Below are 18826 nucleotides of genomic sequence, written 5' to 3'. Positions count from 1 at the left end.
AGAATGTAGAATGTCTCCCAGCAATGTTGGTACCGGGTTACGGATTAGGAAAAGGTTGATGATGTGTACACTTATGAACTGGTCGGGATTTGGGAATAAAACCAACCCATAGATCAACAGTGCCATAACTTCCTCAAAAGCTGGATAACTTTTGTTTTCTAGCAGTAGTCGAGCCTTTTCCAATAAGAATTTGGCAAGTAAACCCTTAACTCCACTCTTTGTTTCCCAATTGGACTCGATTTCTGATTTCCGCAGATGTAAAGCAGCAGCAATGACTTCAGGTTTTGGAATCCTTTCTAAACCAGTGAAAGGTAATTGATTTCGAACAGGCAATCCAATTAGTTCAGAGAATTCTTCCAAAGTGGGTACCAACTGGTAATCATGAAAGGTAAAGCAATGATGTTCAGGGTCGAAGAACTGGAACAGGACCCGTATCATGTCTTCTTCAAATTTTGAGATAACCAAATGGAGTAGGTGACCATGCTTTTCAGTGAATTGAACATTCCTGGGGAATTCTGACACCAAGTCTTTTAGTTCAGACGGTACCGTTGAGATGTTGATTCGGATGTAATCTTTGGTGGCGGGAGCCATTACCTGCAAAAACAAAGGTAAACTCTTTGATCCTTGAAGTGTTTGGTGCAAAAATGATATGCTTATGATGCAAACATGTGGCACACAAAAACAAATCAAACAATAGCCTTAGGTTTAAAGGCTTGTATGGAGCTGATAGGTGATACCCTCCCCACTGAAGTTGAGTTGGTTAAAACCTGTCCTAGAATTGGATTTGGGTTCTATGATCCTTGGAAGTAACATCTCAATACGGCGCTCGAGCGGCCGATCAAAATATTCCTCGAGGATAACTAACTTCGATCAATTTCAAAGCTAGCCACTTAATAGGCCACAAGTCAAGTTCAACTAAAAAGGTTCTAAGACAAATTAGTGTTTAATGACATTTCGGAAGCCTAATATACTCCTTGATCGTTTTCAAGGGACATCAGTATAAACCAAAGTATCGCACTAATGATGACTACCAGATCAACCGTATCGGTACATGCCGTACAGTTTCCTTGGTCTAATGTCATATACTTAAGGTATCTCGAGATTCGGGTTAGAATCTTTCACACAAGCAAAATACCCAAGCAAGCCTTTGAAAAATAGAGCAATCAAGTCAATCAATTGAAAACATCGAAGTGATCTATTCTCTTAAGGTAACCCCTTTTGAAAACATTTTGTTTTTTGAAAGTATCTCCCCAGCAGAGTCGCCAGTTCTGTGGACCTCCGATTTTTTTTAATACCGGGCCATACCTCTGATCTGTAGAGATACGTGAACTGACTCTTTTTTGTCGCTTAATGCTTTCGCATTTTGAAAATTCACAGAGTCGCCACCGACCTTTTATTTTATCCAATTAAGGAAAGGTTTATAAAAGACACAGAAAAAAGACCTTTAAGAAATTCTGGGTAAGGGGGTAGGTTATACAAAGGGAAGGTGTTAGCACCCTTTGTATCCATGGTTATCCACGGGCTCTTAAGTTTGCTTAGCTCACTTGTTTTTCGATCACTTTTCAATTGCTCTGAAATTGCTCATATGTGGTTTCAAATACCTTTGTAAATTGAATTTTGTAATGATCCATGTGTGGATGTATACAAAATGCTTGTTTATCTTTCGAAAGATGTTTTGAAAAGAACGTTAACTTTGTAATAATCCGTGTTTGGATGTATACAAAGTATTGTCTTTTTTGAAAGTTTTGAAAAATCAACAGTGTATGAGAATTTTGTTTGTTTTGATTTGAGCAAGCAAACTAGGAGGTCTACCCTGAGTTGTAAGGTCTTTATCCTATTTCCTTTAAAAATCTATCCTTTCACCGGATATAAAAGCAAGGTTCGATTTTGTACTCGAAACAGTAAAATTTGACTTTGATTTTGAAAGATTGAAAAGGGATTACCTTAAGAGGTGCAAGTGTGATTGTGATTGGATTCAGATATTTATCTTTGAAGTTAGTGATCTAACGGTTCAATTTTATCTTTGACATACACGCAGTTTATATGTGCTGGAAATTAAAGTGCGGAAATGTAAAGTGCGGAAAGTAAATCTACGCTATTACATCGATTGTGCAGGAAATGTAAACTAGCCTATTTACATGAATTTGACATCCTATACATTTATCTAGGAATTTAAATTGCAAGAAAAATAAAAGGCATGTTTTTGGATTTTTTTTTATGATTGATTTTAATTATAATTAATGCATGATTAATTAAATTAAAATGAAGAAAAAAGATGGAAATATATTTAAACCTAGAAATTAAGTTTAAAATATATACAAAATATTTGTTAATTAATTTTAAAACAAAACTAATTTTTTTGAATTTTTGAAATTGATTTGAAATTGATTTAAGTTAATTAAAACATAATTATGCAAATAATTATACAAATAATTAAAACTTAAAAAGAAAATTATTCAAAATATGTACAAAATTAGTTTATAATATATAAACAATATTTAATATAAAGAACAATTTTTTTGATGATTTTTTGATTGGTTAGAATAATTAAAAAGCAAATATATAAATATATACTAATTAATTATGCAAAAATATTAAAATTTTGAAGAAAATAAAATATTTTTATTTCAGAAAATAATATATTATTTTAGAAGTCTAAAAATATTTTTTGTGTATTTTTTGGATTTTTAAAACTATTTTTAACTAATTTAACAAAGAAATTAAAATAAAAATAGAAAATAAAATAAGACAATGATCATGTGTGGTAATTAAATGAAGGTGCATGGTGTAGCTACGTTTTTGATGCGTTGGATGGAGAATTAGTGGAGATCTATGGCCCAGATTGAAGTCACATGATGCACATGGATAGAGGGACAACATGTGATCATGCAGAATTTGAATATTCCAGGTGGGACCCACGTGCAGTTGACTGGCGAATGGGAAGAGAAAGATGTGCCACGCGTGCGGTCAAAGATTCAACCTCACTATTCATCATCTTCTTCCTTGGTACCTGCGGATTTTCTTGCAGACTTACCTGCGGATTTTCCTGCGGATTTTTCTTTCTTTTTCCATGCTTTTGAACGACCTACAAAATGAAAATAAAAAAAAAAAACAAAGGCCACCCAGATCACCTAATTGGACCCTTCTGAACATGATAGCGTCGTTAGTTTTTCCATTTGAAGCTTGTATCATGGAGAACGAAAGCTTCACATGTTTGAAGCTCAAAAATGGTGGAGCTTCAAAACCACGTTAAAGCTTGCATGTGATCACTCAAACCTACTCTATATCATGCCATGAGTCCATGCAAGTGGTTAGTTTTTATTTTAATCAAGCATGCATGGGAAAACGAAAGTTATATGTGTATGTTCATGTAACACTTTATACACATGCTACGACTCTCATGGGACCAAACAAAGAGCTTATTCTTACTCTATATTGCTTTAGGAGATGATTGGAAGTGATTGTTTGTATTGATATTGATTGGAATATGGAAAACGAAAATTACAAAGTTTGTGGAATTTTGAGAGAATTTATGAAGTTTCTTGCTATGCTTTTGCTTATAATTTTCGTGCTCTCTTTGGCTCTCTTTTGTTGCTGAAATATGCTTCTTCATTTATAGGCCTTGAGGTGCTTAAAATTGAAGCTAAAAGCAATGATTGCTTTTGTTGAATTTTGACTTTCAAGCTTGGAACTCAAGCAACCTTGGCTTGCTCTTCACACTTCTTTCCTTGCAGCCTCCTTGCTGCATAATTAAGTGATTATTTGATGAGTCATGCTTGGAAAATAAGCTAACCATTATTCTTCCATTTTCCTTTTTAAATTTAATCTTATATGTGATAAAATTAAATCAAAAAATGGAGAAAAATGATGTGGGCTTTGTCTTGGTCGTGGGAGGCCCATAATATCATGGAAATGATGTTTGAATGCTGAAAACTTGGCCCCATTTGGAAAAAATGCCATTTTGAACAATGTTGATTTCATGTATTTTCCCAAAATTTAGCCAACTTCAACAAGGTGTAAATCCTTCAATTTTTGTCATATGAAGGAGATCTTGCACTTTTTAGAAACCTCAAAGAGTCCTCTAACCAATGTCTTTGGTCTCATGTCAAAATGATTTTTGAAGCTCCTTGTGTGTCCTTTTGAAAAAAGTGTCTTTTTGTTGACTTTGAAAATGACCTGTAATGTCTTTGATCATATTTTTCAAATGGTGAATCCAATGACCATGGGATCAATGGCATTTGAAAGATAATTGAATTTCCTTCAAAACAAGCTTTGTTTTGAATTTTTTGGATGAAGGATGAGAGAGTTATGATCAGTCAAAGTTGAGTTGACTTTTCAGGCAAAAACCCTAATTTTGAATCTTAGGGTTTTGTTGGTTTTTGATCTTTCCTTGATGAATTATGATCATCCAATGATCAAATGATGAATCCTTTGACAAAATATGGACTTTGACAAAAAATTTCATTTTTGACTGTCTGTTGACTTTTTGGTCAAACGGGTCGTCTGTTGACTGTTTGAGCTGCTGACGGTGCGTCTGAGTGAATTGAAGTTTGAAAATTTGTATGATGGTACTTTGAGATATATGGATGTGTATGAAATCCATTTGAGCTCTCAAAAACTTGTTGCTCCTGTAAAAACAAGAAAAACCCTGATTAGGGACTGTTTGTGTAGGAGACAGTTAAGCGTACCTGATTTTTGTGCAGTGTTGAGTCTCTGCTAATCGCGTGATATTCAGAAGACTTCTTGAACAAAAACCTTGGAATTTTGAATTGTGAAAGATTGATTTGATTGATGGTACAAAACACTGAGAATTGTACTGCCAGCAGTTTGGCTGTCAACTGACTGTTCAGGTATTGACGTAGCAGTTAGAGTGAAAAATCAACAGTCAAAGTTAATTTTCTTTTTTGTTGTTTTTTGTTTTATGTTTTATGTGAAAAATGAAAGTTTATTTACATGACTTGTTAGAAAAACACAGACATAATAAATAACTAATGTTTACTGTTACCAGTACAGTCTGAGTTTCCTGATTTTGCGCCTGCAAAAAGATTTAACTCTGTACCAATTATGTCAGTACTATTTATCTGTAATAAATAAATAGCATGTGTGAAGTAATAAACAGTATTTGGCGTTTGCGTAAGAATAAATTCAACTGCAAGCCAAATTACTGTATAAGAAAAATTCTAAAAACTAAGTATTTCATATGTCAGGATATTTGTTGAAATAAAAATCCATGATTATATGAGACCCTTAATTTTTAGATTGGAGTTTTCTTGAAAAATATGTGGGCAAATTTTGGGGTATAACAGGTTCCTATCATTAATGTTATGATTGGATTCTTTTCGAGTTGAGCGACTTTAAATTCTTCATTTAGAATTGGTCTTGGGATTTTCATCTTTTCCCAGGAGGCCGCGCTCATTGTTTGTTACTACCTCATATGTGTGTATTGAAGTACATGGTATTAACGCTAGGCTGGATTTGATTGGGTACACCTGTTCTTCTTGTCTTCCTCTTATGCATGAAGGTGGTGGCCATTATATTTCTTTGAGGTGTCTTATATATTGAGTGGGCTTCTTATAGGTCAGCTTGGAAGATAACAGGTTCGTCATAAATGTTATGTTATTTTATCTTTAGGTGGGCGGTTGAAGCAACTATGTCAAGCAGCGTGAACTGTGAAGAAAGGTCTTTCCAAGATACAATTGTAGACGCTTCTACAAGGGACCATTACCAAGTGTATGTCTATCATCTTTACGTTCACTCTTTCTCCCAAGGATATTAATAACTCCATCATACCCTATGGACAAGTGACAAAATCATAGACTTGAATATTCATGCTCTTTGTAAGGAAATAACTTTCCTTCATCTATGTAACACCCTTCTAAACCCCGCGGCAATTAAACAATTAAATCAGAGTTACATGCACAAGGGCGTCACAATTAATAAATAAAATAAAACAACATCTGTCATGGTCATGCATTCACTGAAGGAAAACGTCTTAACATAACTCATAAATCAAATAACTCATGTTTACACAGCGGAATAATCATCGTCTAGCATCACATCATTAATGCTTTCAATCCTCAAATAAATTAGACAAAACAGAGTTAATGTCATAAACTTAAAAACAGCATTCCCCAGTGTTACACCTATCAGAGCATGACCCGACGCTAACAGACACATTGACTCATGAGCTAATCCTCACCGAGTCGAAGCCGCTATCCTCAATCTGAAAAATATAGTGTAAGGGTGAGTCTCATTCGCAATTAACAAATATTATTGCATTATCAATAACAGTACATCAACAGTTATATTATTCACCCAATCCATCTATACCCAGATCATCCATCAATCGTACAAACACATACCATCAAAACAATACAAGAGCATCTGTATAATCATGTTATTAAATTCATGCAATTGAATGCAACTGACTCTATGCATGTGATACCAAACATCACCAGTGGAATCATCCACCGACCGATCTATCATCATCCAGATACGGCCCTGCCAGCACAAATTCCACACGATGGGAATTCTGCCATTCACTGAATCCTCTCATCATCTAGGATTCAGCCCTTTTCAATGTTTATGAATGCATGCAACATATATATAACATACTTTCATCATTACCATCCTATGAGTAGCATCATCTATACTCATTTCATCATCATCATCATTATTATTAAGCATGTTCATATATACATTCGCATCATTCAAATACAATCAAATTATCAGTAAACCAAAATATTACATCACAAGGTTCACTCATTCTCAAACAGCACACAAAACAGGCCTACCGATCGAAAGTTACACATCCTTGAACTTTCTAGAAAATCACAAAACAGAATTTTACACATACAGCGACCATACGCGTATCATAAGGCCCATACGCATCTATACGCGTATCACCTTTCCCCATACGCGTATCATACGCATTTCATCAGATTCCAAAATGGCCTAAAAACCAACCCATACGCGTATCAGCCTTGCCATATGTAACACCCCAAATTCTACCCAAAAATATCATGCGAGAAATCAGAGTATTTTAAAAACTATCAACAAGCATTTGGGATATCACATTTACTTCCTATAAACAACTCATAAACAGATACATAGCACTTTAATCTCAGAGAAGCACAAAACAACTTATAACAGCTCTTAGACAAACCAACTTCATTTTAATATGCAGCGGAATCATAACATTCAAATTTATAAACAAATCATCTTATTTAATCGGAAACAACTTCAAACATCATAGTACTTCTCATTATCCAATTTGGAATTCAACAACTAAAACATGAACAACATAGAAACAACAATATAGACAACCCCCGAGTGCTACGTATCAGAGCGACACACCAACCAGACACGATGAATCTACAAACTTCCACAGTTATACTTGAGTACCTGCCCATTTTCCATGGTAGGGGAAACATCAGCAGAAGGGGTGAGATATCAAACATTATAAAGGAAAGTATGATAATACATATAGCAAAAATAAAATCATACACAATTCACCACTTCTCAATATAAGCAATTTGCATCACAACAATAATGTTAACTATCAACTATAACAATGTATTCAAGTTTACAAGTATGTCATTCAAGTACATAATAACATATACTTCATAATCACAACGTAAATTAATACAACTATCAACAATGGCAAAACATGGTTCATATATTCCACATATATACATATATCATTAATACATATATATATATATATATATATATATATATATATATATATATATATATATATATATATATATATTTGCATTCGCATCATATACGTTTCATTTACATATATCACCAAAATCATGTATCAAACATCACCAAATTTAATTATCACATCTCATGCACACATAACAATCACCTAATCACATAATTACATATATTCAAACATCACATAACTCCAATGTAACTCAATGCAAGACATGTGACTCTATGCATGTGGTACCCAATATGGACCCAAAGTTCCACCGCTTCCGATTCATATAGAATCTAGCCACGCTTCAGATCCGGACAAGACCAAAGCCACCAAATGTAAACATATAGTTTACCGCTTTCCGATTCACTCTAGAATCCAAGCCACGCTTGTGTTTCAAAGCAATTCCACCTATGTTTCAAGGCACACTATGATATGAATGTATGTACAATCTCACAAATATATGCAATTAAGATCATCTCTACCATCTTAACTTTCCACATATCACAATAATTCAACTCTATGAATTATCCACCAATTGTACACAACATTCACAACACACACACATCATTCACATATGAGAGGCCAATTAATCAATTACGATTCACACAATCCAATTAACACTAGTAATCATACTATCTCATGTTAATTCTCATTTTTGTCAATTATACATGAACACACATTTTCAACATCAAGCAATTAGTCATTAGAATTAATGCTAACCAACTAACCATAAAGAATCAATATCAAAACAACATCATTGACATGACAATATATATTTCTCAACATACATATTCAAGCCAAAACACAATTACAAACAATTTCTCAAAATACCGTAATTTACCGATAAACCGAATAATTGGTCCAAGTCCAAGTATATTCCAATCACATAGACTTATTGGAATCAATTCAACTAATAATTTAACTATCCAATTAATAATTAAACTATATTAATTTCAATTCAACTATTATATTTCTATTCCATTATTTTCCAATTCTATAACAAAACCCATTATTTCACTATCAATGGTTTACTCACAACAAACATAACAATCTAATACACATAGATTATCAATTGCACACAACTTATCACATTTATATCATCACATTCCAACAAATCATCAAATACCCAAAATTGCAACATAGAAGAACATGGATATCAAAGTATAGAATTAAACCCACTATAACATACTATCATACAACCCTTTAGCATGAAAGAACCCCACCCTTACCTTGGCAAATATGAACTCTTTCACCATAGCTCTAAGCTTTTCTCCAAAATAAATCCTTCAAACATAATTTGGAGACACACCTAAAAACCATTTCGGAAATCAGCTTATCAGACGAACTTAAAATCCTCAAAATCAAAATCGCTCCGGTCAGAAGTTACCTCTATGAGTCAGGAACGTTGTGTCAAAACCACGCGACGATCCAACGGTTGGATTGAGAGATACATTTGTTTTGCTAAGGTGACTCAATGCTGAAACTTGCTGCGAAAATGAGGTTTCTTCTAGCTTTTCTCTTCCACCATTGTTCTCTTCCCTTTTGCCTCTTTTCTCTTCTTCCTATTTTTCCCCCCAAATGAAAATAGTAACTTCTAAAACCCTAACCTTCTCTTACTATCTCACTTATGTCAATTGGGCTTAACCCACCAATCCATCCATTATGTTTCTATCACTTAGGCCCATTTAGTTATATCTCTCTAATAACTCAATTGAGTCAAATACAAACACTCACATAATTAAATACTTAAATAATTATTATATCACATAATAACTAAATAAATAAGTAATTATTAAAAACACCAAATAATATAATTACTAATATAATTAATAAAAATATTAATAAAAATCGGGATGTTACACCATACGCGTATCACCAGGACCAGTTTTCCCCTTTCAAAATTTCCATACGCGTATGAGCATCCTCATACGCTCCTTATACGCAAATCATGAGTACAAGGTATTTGGGACAGGGCACCTGCGTATCATACGCGTATAGCCCTTTAGGAGTGTCCCATATACGCGTATGACTTCATCCCATATGCGTATGACACTGTTCCATACGCGAAACACCAGAAAATGTCCAGAACCTGTAATTTCGTAACAGTCCAAAACCCACTCATTTCTACTCATACCAGTCCACGATTTTGAGTCTAAAACTGTCCAATTTCACGTTTTCATTCACAGGATTCATTCATACAAACTAATATATCATCATATATCAATCAACACATCCAAATCCCGAAATCTAACCCAATTCTTAGAACCCCAAAACCTAACTCTGACATACAAACAGAATTGACTCAACAACACAACTATTCATACACTATTCATCTATAATCACAATAAGAGATGATAATTGGAAGAGTCCCCCCTTACCTTAGCCAAATTCTTGCTCTTTGGTCTCTTCCTCTTTGTTCCTCTTCTACGTTCTTCGTGTTCCAACTTTTCTCTCTTCACGTTCTGTTCTTTCTTTCCCAATTCTAATTATTTTATGAAAAATAATATTAAATTAGTAAGGGCTTTACTACACCACACCCCCTCTTCTTACTAATCTCACACATGGCCCAAATGTCGTCAACCATCATTTTTCCATTATTTTCATAAAATCCATAATAATAATTATTAATCTAATATTCAAATTAAATTAAAATTAAAATTATACGGGTGTTACAATCTAGCCTTAGTTCCTCAAAAATATAAGCGTACATGACTTTGCCTGAGCTTCCCCCTCAACCAAGATTCTCGGCACTATGTTATTTTTTATTGTGGCAGTCATTACTAACATAAGCATTTTGTACGGGACTTTGTATATCTTTTATTCATCTCATAATACTAGGATTGGTCTCTCATCTTTCGGTTGTCCTTCATTCATATGTGATTTCAACGCACCTCTCTTCGTAGATATCTTGGCTAGCTCTTTCAATTTGGGTGATCCTCTAGTAATTAAGGAGATAATGGAATAGGGTATCGGGATGGAGATTGGAATCCACATGATGATTCTTATTGCAATGTCATATATTGTCATTGTTAATTAAAGGAATCATTAGTGAAATAGTACAACAAAGAGATTTGATGATTCATTGTGGAGTTTTGTGAGATTCACACAAATGGCTCCACTATTACGGTGTGGAACATAAGATCCGTGATATATGGACAAAGAGTTTTTCTAGTACGGTGGTATGAATCTCTGATGCGATGGGGCGGGAGTTTATTTGCAAAGTTAACATTTCAACGCTCAAGTCAATAAGATTAAAAGGATGTAACTTTGCAAAAGTTAATTGAAAAGCAGCTACTATGACACGTAGAAGAGCTTTTATATGATGGACAGTTAAAATCTCTTCTGCTTGGCCCAACACGGAATGGGAGAGACCCTCTAACTAGATCCAATGGTCGAGGATGGCCGACTAGTTTAGATCTAATGTGCGCGCCTCCGGAGAAGGTTTACCTATACGTCGTTCCTCGACGAGAATATTCTAAATTGAGCCTTCGTTAATGGCCCGGTATTTTTGAGCCTTTTGGCTGGCCCAAACAATGTTCATGTATGTCACACTTATTGATGATTATGTTTTACAGTTATGACATGCATGTCCCAATATGAGCTAGGTGTGATCTAATGATATTTATTGATAAGTTAATCTAATGTAAATGAACTCAAATTGAAATATGAGATGAGGTTAATTTGATGTTAATGTTTTTCATGAATGTCCTTGTATTTATATAGAGAACATGCAGAGGTTACTATCGTGACAAATTTCGAGCAGACAAATGAATTTAGGTTGAATAGCATGATCTAGAATAGATTTTTTCTTTAGCCACCTCCCTATGGGGGTGACCCCCAGCGAAAAACCAAAACTACCCCTGCTTCGGAAATGAACTTCCGAAGCGCTTTTTTTTTTGAATTTTTTTTGTCTTCGGAAATGAACTTCCGAAGATGTCAAAACCGTTAATATTTTCGGAAGTTCATTTCCGAAAATATTTCTGCATATACAAATTTCCCTCCTTCACTATTTCATCATTTTTCTCCAACACTTTTCCAAACCTCTACAAAACCCAATCAATCTCCATCCATTTTTCGTCCTAAAATCAAGTTTCAAACCGTTGATCACGTTAAAGGGAGCATAGAAAGCTACAATTTCAGGTAAACATCACTTATTTCATTCCCTATTTCACTACATTGATTCAACAAAATTCTGCTGAACACTGATATAATTCGGAAGTTCATTTCCGAAATATGTTACCTAACATATTTCGGAAATGAACTTCCGAAAATAGGCCTGGCAGTAAAAAAAACAGTTTTGGCCAACTTTTGATAATTTATTCATTTGTTAGGTATGGTGCATCCGGACAATATTGTGCAAGACGATGGAGTATTAGTTCCAGAAATTGTCAACGATAATAACGATCCGGTTATTGACGTTACTCCTATGATCAATGCGGTCGATGTTCGACAACATTTTACAATTGATCGGAGCTTCGGCGATCGCGAACAATTGCTTGATTGGGTTCGGAAGGAAGCTAACAAAAATGGATTTGCAATTGTTATTTTAAGGTCGGACAACGGAAATAGTAGGCGGAAAGCTTTCGTTGTTTTGAATTGCGAACGGGGTGGTAGTTATGTACAATCAAACCGGGTGCTAAAACACGAGGACACGGGGTCGAGAAAGTGCGGGTGTCCCTTTAAGTTGCGTGCCACTCGGAGGGTTGATGATTTGTGGCGGTTAACCGTAATTTGTGGAATGCATAATCATGCCTTGGATGTCAAGTTACACGGGCATCCAATGGCGTGTCGTTTGTCCCGCGAAGAGAGGAATGTGATATCGGACCTAACGATAGTTAAAGTGGCGCCTCGCAACATACTTGCCGATTTGAAGCGTAAGAAACCGGATAGCGTTTCAAATATCAAGCAAGTTTATAATGAACGGCACAATCTCAAGGTTTTAAATATGGGCCCTCGGTCGGAAATGCAACAACTTTTGAAACTTCTAGGCGATAACAATTATGTTTCAAGCTTCCGAACCTACGAGGACAAAGTTACCGTGCGTGATATATTTTGGACTCATCCCGAAAGTATCAAATTATTCAACACATTTCCAACCGTTCTTGTGATGGATTCGACGTACAAGACCAACAAGTATAGGCTTCCGCTTCTAGAGATAGTCGGTGTTACCTCGACGGACAAGACTTATTCGGTGGGGTTTGCTTTTTTGAAGTGTGAAAAAGAAGACAACTTTACGTGGGCCTTGGGAATTTGCAAGTCTTTGTTAGTTGATCAAGCGGTTATGCCAAACGTCATTGTCACCGACCGGGAATGCTTTGATGAATGCGGTTGATACCGTCTTCCCGACATCTATCGCTTTACTTTGCCGGTATCACATAACATGCAACGTGAGAAGCAAGTTGAAACCCGCGGTTGGGACAAAAGATAGGCCGGATGAAAACGGTAAAGTTGTTAAAGCCGGTGTTGTGGTTGATAGGATAATGGCGGCATGGAGGGAAATTTTGGATGCCTACTCCGAAGATGTGTATACCGAGAAATTGGTACACTTTAGGTCATTGTGTGGTTCCCTTAAGACTTTTTGTCATTATGTCGAATCCACCATTCTTGACAAAGTTAGAGAAAAAGTCGTGTGCGCTTGGACAAATCGAGTTAGACATCTTGGTTGCACCACGAATAACCGAGTTGAATCCACACATGCGGTCTTCAAGAGGTGGTTGGGTGATAGCAAGGGAGATTTGTGTCGGGGATGGGACACCGTGAACCAAATGCTTGAAAATCAACACAATGAAATTCAAACATCGTTCGGTCGGAGCAAGACGGTTATGGAACACCGGTTTAAAGGGCAAATTCTATTCTCCCAATTGATTTACAACATATCTCGAACGGGTTTGAATTTTTTGTTTCATGAAGCTAAGCGGTCGGAGACGACGGGGCCGGATAGTTCATTATGTGGGTGCACGATTAGAAAGACATACGGCCTACCATGTGCTTGTATACTTGCAAAAAAAAGAATTTGAATTCACCCATACGCATGGATGAGGTAGCCGACCATTGGAAGAAACTTCGTTTTGATGATTTTGACCCACCGAAAGAAAATGACTCCAAAATCACCATCTCCGACGAGTTGGAAGTGATAATGGAGAAGTTTGCTAAAGCGGACGACACAACAAAAATGCACATAAAAGAACAATTGCGAAAGATCGCATTTCCGGAGACCACCGATTTGAAACCGCCATCTCAACCGGTTAAGACTAAAGGTGCACCGAAAAAGTCCAAAATTACACAAGATGACACATCAACAAAACGATCTCCTTCCTACTTTGAACATGTTGATGCATCGTTACCGGAAATTCATGAGACACCTAAGTCCAAGAGTAGTGGTAACAAAGGTGCCCGTATTTCGAAGCCACCTCGCACACCGCCGATAAAAAAATCACCCATTGTCTACATTGATGAGATGCCACTTTTTATGCACAAATATATCGATAACATCGTTGATGTTGGAGGAGACGGCAATTGTGGATATCGGGCCGTTGCGGGTTTGCTCGGTAAAGGGGAAAATAATCACACTTTAGTCCGACGGGAACTTCTTGCGGAGTTGACTTCGTATCGGGACATCTACGGCCGACTATATGAAAATCAAGAAAAGTTTGAAAAAATTCATGATGCACTTGTTCCACCACTTACCGGTATCGCTCCGGTCTCGAAGTGGATGTCATTCCCCGATATGGGTCATCTCATAGCAAGTGCATATGATATTGTATGCGTCGATTTGACGAGGTTTGGACTAAGTGAGACTTTCTTTCCACTTCATAGTCGACCGCCATTGGACTCGTCGGGCCGAATCATATGCATCGGGTATCTACGATCGCGGCACTTCGTCCAAGTGTTTTTGAAACCGGGGTGTCCTATACCGGCTACTTGTTGTCAATGGACCGCACATCGTTCAAATAAGGCGGAAACTTGGCCGGATCCTTTTGTTTCAAGAATGGCGGAGTTTGAAGAAATGATGAGCCAAGAGCGCGAGCAAAATAGAGAGCGGTCGAAGAATGAGCCTATTTTGGACTTAGGATCCACCGATTGGTTCAGTGAATTTTAGTTTGTTCCGGATCGTTTTTTGTATGTATTGTTGTTTATCATGTAAAATCGGACCGATTCAATACATGTATAATATAATTATGTTTTATGACTTGCTTGTCTAATTTATGGTTAATGTCAATTCCATATGTTCAATTTAGACAACACACTAAGCAATCAACAAAATGCAAAATTTATGTCTGTTTCTGCATAATTCGGAAATGAACTTCCGAAATATGCTAGTCTGCCTCCTATTTTCGGAAGTTCATTTCCGAAATGTCCCCTGAGGCAGGATAAGGTTTGTTAGGCCATCAATGCTCCAATAAGTCTATAAATACACACTCTTCTTCATCCTCTCCACACCACAAAACACAAATGACACAAACCTACCCCCACCTAGCATTCGTCTACTTTGAAACCGGCTACCCGATGTCGTTCCAATTTCGCTTCTCGCGCGACACGTCGTTTGCAGAGTTGATACCGTCGCTCAACACGCTTTTGCGCTATCCCGAGAATCGAAAGGTTGTCAAGCTCGAGTACCGCTCGCCATCGCTTAACGACGAGGGAGGCATTAAGTTCACACCTTTTGAGATCAAGAACGACGAAGATTTGGCGGTTTTGTGGACAACGTTCGACCGATTTTCTTCGAAGGGCCCGATCGAGTTGGACGCGAAACTTCAAAGATCGGCGGACGATGTTATCAAAATGTTGACTCATCCCCACCTACCTGTGATCAACAATATGTAACTTTAATTATATGTAATATTATCGTTGTAATCATCACCCGATTAAATAAAGCGAATTGTTGTTGTTTTTCATTTTCTTCTGTCAAGACATATTTTCGGAAGTTCATTTCCGAATTCCCCAAGGGGGGTGCGTCCGGAGATGAACTTCCGAAACACCACATTTTCTGAAAAAGTAACTTTATTTCGGAGATGCATCTCCGAAATCAATATTTTATATTAAAAAAAACACGTTTTCGGAGATGCATTTCCGAAAACACCTTTTTTAAGAAAAAAAGTACAGTTTCGGAAATGAACTTCCGAAACAAGGGGTATTGTGGTAAATTCACCAGGGGTGGGCAAGAAGGTTGGGAGGTGGGTGAAGAAATTTTCCTAGAATATAATGCATAGTTTTTATCATTGCATAGTTTTGTATTATTTATATAAATTTTAGAATTGTTTTATCATCACATAGTTTTTGTATTATTCATATAAATTTTATAATTGTTTTATCATCACATAGTTTTTGTATTATTCATATAAATTTTAGAATTTTAACGAAAAGAAACTCATTAAAGTACAAAGCTTCTAAAATTACAAATAACATTCTTCTCACTTTTCAAATCTACAATTCCATCAACAAAATTACACTTAAAACCCAAAATAAAATTATCTCATCATTCCAAATTACACTCACAACTCCAATGTTTTAAATTACATTATACAACTACAATTACAACATGCAATTTTCTATAATAACAAATTTCACAATATAATCTTAATTGCGACTGCAACTACAATTTAAAACCTTTGACTAATTCTATTACTAGAGAACAGCCAAAGGCATTGAACGATCAAAGCTACCTCGTAGCGCTCGAGTTCGACTACTCATTTTCTTCTTCGTCGTCATCACACTTCCACCTTCAACTTTACTCCCAAAAGGAATCTTAGAAGGTGCAGATGGAAATTTTTCACCTAAACCTTCTCTACTAGCACCTCCATTAACAAGTATCCTTGTAATCCCTACATAGTTCAATGACTCCACAATTTGCAAAGCACTAACACCTTTATTAGTCCTTGCTTCAACATCAGCACCTTTCTTAACCAAAAACTCAGTCACATCAGCATGTCCTGATTCAGCAGCACAATGCAAAGCTGTATAACCATCTTCATCTTTTGCATCCAAATCAATACCTTTCTCCACAAGAAACCTAACAGCATCTATTCTTCCCTTGAATGAAGCCCTATGAAGTGATGTCCATCCATTTTGATCTCTTCCATTGATCACTCCACCACTTTCCAAAACCTTTTGGATTGTCCTCACCTCGCCTTTCCGCGCTGCCACGCATAAACTGTCCCCTAAACGAAGCGCGTCGAAGAGGCGCGAGTGACCGTTTTCGGCCGCAACATCGAACGCAGTTTTCCCTAGTTTGTTTCTCACATATTTTGTAGCTCCTTTATGCAATAAAAGCTTCACCATGTTCTCATCTCCATTGGCTGCTGCTATGTGCAAAGGTGTATCACCTTCTCTTGTGTTCCGAAAATCGGTTCGCGCGCCGTTTGCTAACAAAAGCCTAGCACAGTCTCTTCTTTTTTCTTCAACAGCTAAGTGTAAAGAAGTGTTACCATCTTTTGTCAATGAATCAACTTTTGCACCTTTGAGCAAAAGAAGCCTGAGAATCTCCATGTGTCCTTCTCTCGACGCGTGATGAATCGGTCGAAAAATCGAAGATTCTGATCCTTCTGTGTTGGCCTTATGAGCTAAAAGAAGCTCGACAATCAACGATTCGCCCGAGGAAGACGCGGCCTCAAGCGGAGTCGATCCAACGCTATTTGTAGCCTCAATATCAGGCTTGAATTCAAGGATCAATTGAACAAGATCAGGTCTTGTTTTCGAAATAGCCAAATGAAGCAAAGTTTGTCCTTTGGAGTCTTTAGAGTTAACAGATTCCCATAAAGGATCACTCTTTTCAAGCACTTCTCTTATATCATCCATTGAATTCCCATCTTCTACAAGTTGAGTCAAAATTTGTGACCCTACAAACATGACTTTGATTGCACTATCAATGAAAACTTGTTTTTTCTTAGTAGTGAACCAATCACTTGGGACAGAATCAAACATGGATGAAGGCTCTTTGATGGCTGCACCAGGAGCAAGAACACTGTGTAGAAGAAATGAATCATCTGAAAAAGGAAAAGAGTGAGGAAGATTACTTGAACCTTGTTGCTGTGGAGGATGATATGTTATCTCTATCACAAGTGAAGCTAATGGTGAAATGATTCCTGATTGAGGTTTGATAGTGTATCTAGTTTTGATGAGTGGTTGAATCCTAAATGCAACTGGCATAGTGTACATGACATTGTTTAAGGTTATTTTTCCTTGACATTTTTGTCCTTGTTCAACTCTTATTAGTACTATGTTTGATGGATCTAACCTTATGAGTCTATCCATGTTTTTTTTTGTGTTTGATCTTTACCAACAGTTTGTTTCTGTTGCTGTTGATGTTTGGCAACAGTTTGATTTTTTGTTGCTGTTGTTTGATTTTTGCAACAGTTTGATTCTGTTGTGTTGTTTGATGTTTAGCAACAGTTTTGGTTTATGATGGTTTAAGGAAGATTTTTTGGTTGTTTTTGTTGGTGAGTTTAGAAGAAAAGTAGCATGAGGAAAAGAAAGGAAGGAGAAGAGAAAACTGTGATGTGAAATGGTGAAGGGGTTTGGTGAAGAATAGATTATATTTTAAGGTAAAGTGTGAATGAAAAAAACTGTTGCTATAGGTGCCGGCTATAACTAGAATGTGCCAAGTGGTGATGAAAATATCAATGATGACTTATTCTATTTTTTGTGTAAAATTTAGAAAAGTTAGTTGTTTAAGTTTTCTTGGAAAATGACTTAGTTGTATAAGTTAAAAGGGTAATAAATTAATCTCTTTGTTGTTTGTGATACTCAAAGCTTTCATTGTTTTTATTTTAGGATATATTAAGCATTGAAAAGGCCAATTTTTGTTGTTTAATAATTATATTCCTATGGTTGTTTGGTGAGAATATTATAGGTATAATAGAATATTATATGGCTATACAAGGCTATAATAAAACACTGAATTCGATTAAATATATGTACAAAATAAAAGTTGAGACATTTTCATATAAATTTTTTTTGGGTTAAATAAGTTTTTGGTTTTTATAAAATTATTAAATTTTGTTTTTGGATTATGTTAAAAAAATGACATGTTTTAGTCCCCACAAATTATTATGCACGTAGTTTTAGTCTTATTATTAAACAGATGTATTTTTATGATTATTTTACAGACATGTTCAT

At 36.0% G+C, this 18826-nt stretch overlaps 1 protein-coding gene across 1 annotated transcript; it reads right to left on the bottom strand.

Moving 5' to 3' along the window:
- Positions 1 to 16091: 16091 nt before the first annotated feature.
- On the bottom strand, positions 16092 to 18286 carry LOC131598829 (protein VAPYRIN). Its single transcript, XM_058871393.1, has one exon. The coding sequence runs from the start codon at positions 17960 to 17962 to the stop codon at positions 16337 to 16339; it is 1626 nt and encodes a 541-aa protein (XP_058727376.1). The 5' UTR covers positions 17963 to 18286; the 3' UTR covers positions 16092 to 16336.
- Positions 18287 to 18826: the final 540 nt, after the last annotated feature.

This window comes from Vicia villosa, linkage group LG4, assembly GCF_029867415.1.
Source record: "Vicia villosa cultivar HV-30 ecotype Madison, WI linkage group LG4, Vvil1.0, whole genome shotgun sequence".
NCBI lineage: Eukaryota > Viridiplantae > Streptophyta > Magnoliopsida > Fabales > Fabaceae > Vicia > Vicia villosa.
Note: the sequence above shows the minus strand (reverse complement) of the source record. Positions and strands in the feature narration are given on the sequence as shown.